General features: G+C 36.4%; 1 protein-coding gene across 2 annotated transcripts; it reads left to right on the top strand.

The window, feature by feature from the left end:
• The first annotated feature begins 169 nt into the window (after positions 1-169).
• On the top strand, positions 170-5,354 carry LOC114523449. 2 transcript variants are annotated; one of them, XM_028544371.1, is made up of 6 exons: positions 170-300; positions 932-1,022; positions 1,406-1,538; positions 2,811-2,985; positions 3,893-3,973; positions 5,066-5,354. In XM_028544371.1, the coding sequence occupies exons 1-6, from the start codon at positions 243-245 to the stop codon at positions 5,149-5,151; spliced, it is 624 nt and encodes a 207-aa protein (XP_028400172.1). In that variant the 5' UTR covers positions 170-242; the 3' UTR covers positions 5,152-5,354. The 2 variants fall into 2 exon arrangements, 1 of the variants encoding a protein (XP_028400172.1); XR_003687022.1 differs by lacking the exons at positions 170-300; positions 932-1,022; positions 1,406-1,538 and adding an exon at positions 1,702-1,783.
• The last annotated feature ends 843 nt before the right edge of the window (positions 5,355-6,197 follow it).

The raw sequence follows: 6,197 nt of genomic DNA, 5'->3' as shown, positions 1-6,197 counted from the left end.
TCTAAACAAATGAAATTCTTTATTCCTTTTTCTTTTAACAATATGAAAAATGAAAAGTTTGAAGTAGATAATCCGATTTTGAGGCTATGTCTGCGTTTTGTATGCTTATCGTTCAATTTTGTCTCAATATAAATTTTGAGGCTATATGTCTGCGTTTTGTATATAGATGTTTATCGTTCAATTTTGTCTCAATACAAAGCAAATCGCATAAGTCTCACTGATACAAGGAAAACGTCTTCGAAATGGCTCTCGAGCCCGCAAGTATCGTCAGAGCTAATCATGATGGATGGAAAATTGCGGGTATGATTTTAATTCATTGCGTTGCGCAGCAATTAAAAACGCTGTGGCATGCATGCATGCGTTCTACAAATGTTGGGCATTTATATATAAGTCATCGTCTTTTGCCTCGAGTCCGCCGGAAGATTTCTCACTCAAACGCTTGCACGCTGAAGGCATGTTGATTTCATAACCGCCTTTGGCATGCATGTAAATTTGGAAAAACAAAACATGGTAAACTTCCAGCGAGACGATATACGTCGTTTTCAAAAGAAATTTGTGCTATTAGCTATAAAAAAGCTATATTATTAGCTACATTATTTGATTAAAAGCTATATTATTAGTACCGTGCTGACATTTTCATATTATGTAAAAATTTTCAATCTATCCTTATTTTGACCGCTCTTTTTGTACGCTCGTATAATACGATAAATATAAACAATACAGCCATGCCCAGCTTACGTTGTTAAGCTATCTCGCGTGAATGTAGCTAACGGGCTTACGTATCCATTATTGTTATTTCGTCATGTGTTTCGTATGCTTGAAGAGCATATACAGATATAAATTTGAACGTGGAAATGTACACGAACTGAAATATAATTTGAGTTTATTATATACATGCACTTTGAGTATATTATATACATGCACTTTGCAGTCAGGAACGCTCGCCTCATAGAGGATGGACAAGGTTCGGTAATTCCCAAATCACTTGTTCCAAAGAGAGATGTTGCTACAACCTCACGAAGGTGAGTATATATATAATAAGTCGTCACACATTGTCGTCATTACCCTTCCCTTTATGTCAAAAATGAACGGCCCCCTTCCCAGGCAGTGTTATTTTAAAACTATTGTCTATTGAACATCCCGTTCTTAAAATCGGTTGTAAAGATACGAAAAAAGACGTACGTATATTGACTGACTATATATAGCCACAAAAATAGCAACCAAACTGGTATATGCTTCTGATTCAATAATAAGGAACCCCATTTTTTATATAATTGGCCTTTCATCGCCTATCAACAATGATCGTTCTCTGCCAGTACGATACACAATCTCTGTTCTAATGTACCATATTACCTAATTGAATATTTTCCAGTTAATTCAAATGTTATATATATACTTGTTTAAGTGACAAGAACGGTGAAATAAAGTTGCCACCACTGGTGTCAAAGACTAAAGACAGGCCTAGTTTTGCACGAAGAATTTTTCATCGAAACAATCCTCATCCTCGTATCAACTTTCCTTTTCTTAATGGAGACAGGGTAAATCTCTTATAAATTCCTTAAAAAGAGACGCTTTTTAGTCACAGTAGAACTACCGAGTTAATATATTACGATAATTTTTGATCAGTGCAATATGATGCGTGTGAAAATTTAACCAAAAAATTATGCGGATAATTAACATCGCTTCTATGGCAACGAGTGCTATTCGTATACACTATACACTAAACATAAACATTGGCATTGCGATCTTCACTGTGATCGTTTGAGGCAAGCAAAGTAGCAAGGTAGGTAAATTCTCGTTAATTTTAGGGCACCTTATTCTTCGCTTTTCGAGACCGGGTGGCAAGACGACTAAGAGTACTTCTTACGATGCTTTTTGTACTAGCGAGGTTTGGTTCCTAGTAACAAATTGTTGTATGACACATACATATAGAGTTATAGAAGCGTCAATAATATCCCATTCTAAAATTGTAATATAAATTTTCCTAATTCTCAGCACTTCTGGCGAGTAATCTGCTCCAAAAATTTAGCTTGGGCGTTTGTTATTACGCAGTATTATTCACACTTCATTTTAAAAGTTTGCATTCCCCGGAAACTATACTGTATATTATTGTATTTCAAAATGACAAAATCACCATGACATCCGATATCATCATGGGCAACCCTTTTTATTTCTTGCATCAGTTGTATCCCAACGTCTCCCCCTCGCTTAATGAAATTAAAGCTTGCTACATGCATGTACAAATGTTTCGCTTAGCTTTAAGAATTGAGACAAATTCTCCTCATTCATAAAGGGAGATAGCAAAAAAAATTGCTTTCCCAGGTATTATACGAGCAGTACTGCCAGTAGTGACAAAATTCGTTCCTTCGTGCACAGAAGTTTAACAATCACAAATATGATTGTCATCTAGGAAATTTACGAGAAAAAATACCTCCTAGCTGCAATCTTATTATTTAACGTTACAACGGGCTAGACTGATTCATTAAAGTCATATTAAGGAACCGAAATATAATTTATTGAAAGCTGTGTTTCCAATTTGTGATGTGATTACAGCAATTGAGAAATTTCTGTGCAATAGTTCGCCTTTCGGCGCTGTTACAATATGCAATTTTCCTTGCAACATGCAATGCAATTATGATTCTGAGGGGATGTTAATTTGTAAAGAGTATTCGAAACTCTAAGAAAAGTTTGCAGATCGTAAATGTATTTGACAACTTTAAACGCCTCAGAAGTAGAATTGCTTTGCAAGTTGCAAGGAAAGTTGCAAATCCTTTCTTTTATTAAACGATGTGACGTTCATTTTGTTACAGTTAAATACCTACAAGGTCTGGAGCGCCGACATAGGCATGGAACCACCACCATTCCTTCGAGAAAAGTTTCCACCTCGTCCAAAACTGAAGCAATCCACGAATGCTCTAAATGAGGGATATAAAACTGTCTATCAGTTAGAAATCTCAGAAATGCCAGCCAGATTGAGATATGGAGGTACGTCCTTTCAACGACTGCATGGCTGTTTACGCCCTCTGCATATGCCCTTTCCTAAGCATTGTACAGGGTACGTGTATCAGGGAAAATTAATACTAAAAAATATTCACTTTGTGAGGTACACAGTTAGAAGTACCATTTTTGTATTATGCTTAATAAAAATATGAATGATAAGTGTTGCCTGTATACAGGTTCTGAGTAATGACCTCAACGTCATCTTTACGTTCGTCGCCTAGCTATGCGGTCAAACGATGCTTTTATGCGCTATATTGTTATAGAGTTTCTATATCCCAGAAATGTGTAAAATATAATTATAGCTATAGGTACATATACATTCAAACTTTCAGCTATTGCATAGCAAGGCGCCTCTGTACGTCTTAACGACCGACATAAACGAAGATAAACCTCAAAAACATAATCTTAATTTTTGGTTTAATAAATTATAGCATTACTTGTTTTGTTCTCAAGCAATGAACTCCCGAATTCGTCGACGTTTGACGGTTTGTTGCCAAATAAGCGTACGTACTCTAAAGCCCGCCGCACACGAAAGCTATCACTGCTCAGCTAACGACCAGTGTTGTCAGTACTGATGAGTTTAATTAATATTGTTTGCTGCGATTTATCCTGTATACAATAGTCTATTCTGTTGTCTCCTGTTGTCGGTACATTCTCGTTCGTTTTTGCCACCTTATCTCGTTCACATGTGCATGCAAAAAGAGCATAAAATTCTGTATAAGAATTAACATTCCTTCATATTCGTTCGTTCTCTACAATGAAAGTTATCTATTAAAAACGACATGTAACGAGGCATCTCGACTCAATTTATTGTTTTAACGCGTTCAGTTCATTAATTAATGGTTCACTAACTGTCCTTTCAAATTTTTAAATGAGGCATTTTTTCATTCAGTGGATGCAGTCAACTATCAGCCACCAGAGTTAATGAAACACTCACCATATGCTACCAAATACGCCTGGGCCACCGAGGGCTGTAAGTATGCTAATCTCAGGCTTCCCTTCTCAGCAAGTTCCCATTGCCATTCATTATACTAGTACAGGGTGAGCAAAAAAACTGACACCTTATAGCGGCTGTAATGTCATAAAAGTTGCCTAAAATATCTCATGGGTATACGAAGCATATCAAATAAGTACCCATTAATTAACCTAAAACATGAAGTTTTCCCTTTGGGAGTTAAAATGCATTCCAAGCTCTGTAAATAAAAAAGAACAGTTTATCAAATCGTTTTTCTAACACACGCGCCACATTGATTAGTTTAATTGGTTTAAACACTTTGGCATTAATTAACCACGTCCTGTTGATTGTACACATATATAGGAATTGTCAAATTCCAGCTATAACTTCGCGGCTAATTTTACTTTCAAAGTGTCAGGTTTTTTTGACTAACCCTGTAGATACGCGCATGACCTAATTTGTATAAGAATTCATTCACTCCCCCCGTGTATAGATTATGCAAACACAAAGTAGCGCAAGGGCAACAACCATAATATTTCTACGTCAAAAATTGTGACATGCGTGTCAAGAAATCTAGACTCTCCCGCCAGGTTTATTTGCAAAGTACGTGTTTTTTATTTGTCGTACACTACTCCAATCGTTGCCCATGATTAGATCCTGGTATGGTAACCTAGTATGCTTACTATTTACCGTGGGGAATCGAAAATTGCGGTCCGAAAAGCAAATGGTACAAGCTAAGGATTTCCGATGAATTTCCTATAGCTGTTGTAGCAATCATTTGCTTTTCCAATTTCCGATTCCACAAGGTACTATAAATCGTAAGCACCGCCCCTGCTTTTCCATGACGCGAAGCAGCTATAATGACCCGCGTTAACACTTGCGACTTTTGCTACTATCTTATATGCGATTTTCGTCTTTTGAAAGATGTGAACGAGTGAATCAGTTACGGATGTTCAAATAAGAGCTCTTATACATTCGTGACTACTAGTCACTAGTTACTAGTTACTCGTTCACATCTATACCAAAATTGATGTGCATGTAAACTGGCCTTAACGCAATTTCAACTGCAAACTGATTCATCGTCTATATATGGGAATATTTTTTTTTCAGTCATGCGCGACACATTTCCTTCCTTCAGACATCATGACGTGCCACCTGTCCCGAGTCGCAGTGACTCGGAAGCAAAAAATACCTGATAATCTCGTCTACTGAAATGAATATTACTTACTGTAAACGCGTCACGATGTGTATTATTTTAATTTATACTTGCTTGTGTGTTGCGACAATTTAGGTCCTTACAATTTAACATATAGCTATTATTACTGTTCATATTGCTTCGTAGAGTTTTTCAAACAAAAGATTACGTCGTAAAGTAATAAAAGAGGTTAATTTTATTACATTTCATTATCACAGAAATTGTTTCTCGCAGAATAGTCGGGTTTGTGTGATATTTATATACACGTTATATGATAGTTGAAGTATATATATCGAAAGGATTTGAATCAACTCCGAACAAGTTTTCGTTTATAAGAAATTAAAAAGATGACGAAAATAAGTACATGAAGCTTCATTGAGAGGAAGTGCGAACTTAAAATGATTAGCTGCATTATCTACACGATTTTCTACATCTTGTTGATAAAAGTCTTCACGAGCTCATTTTAACTTCTCCTTCAGTTGATGGAGTTGTGTGAAATCTAACGAAAGTTTCTTTCGTCTGACCAGCGGGAACGTACCTTAGACATTGTGATACTTGCTCTGTTCTGTTGCAATCTGCAGTCTCGTCCACAATTATGCTGTATTGACCACTGTTCCTGAATTCACTTGTGATCCTCTTTTGCACCATATCCGAGACAATTCCAATGAGTTCATTCTGAATTTTTGGACCAGGAACTGGTCCCTAACCGCTGCTAATCTTCTTCTTCTTCTTCTTGTTAGGGGGCGACGCTCTTTAAAAAAACCCTAAGGCTCTATCATTACTTGTTTGATCGGAATGAAACTTGGCACAATTATTCTAAGCAATATTCCGCATCGATTGACGGAGTTCGAATACTTTTGACCTTTGAAGCAAGTTACAAGCAATTCTTGATATATTTGCAGCAAATAATATATACATATCATTAATATTCAGCCTATACGTATACAGGGTGTCCCAAAAAAACGAAAACTATTGAAATCACTCATTGTTAAAATTTGAATGCCGTGCTAACGAATTTCAGTCCGTGGGGATTTAATGCAACTTATA

The sequence above is a fragment of the Dendronephthya gigantea genome, unplaced genomic scaffold (genome assembly GCF_004324835.1).
Source record: "Dendronephthya gigantea isolate DGI-Jeju-01 unplaced genomic scaffold, DenGig_1.0 000027F, whole genome shotgun sequence".
NCBI lineage: Eukaryota > Metazoa > Cnidaria > Anthozoa > Malacalcyonacea > Nephtheidae > Dendronephthya > Dendronephthya gigantea.
This window is presented reverse-complemented; position numbering and strand designations above follow the sequence as displayed.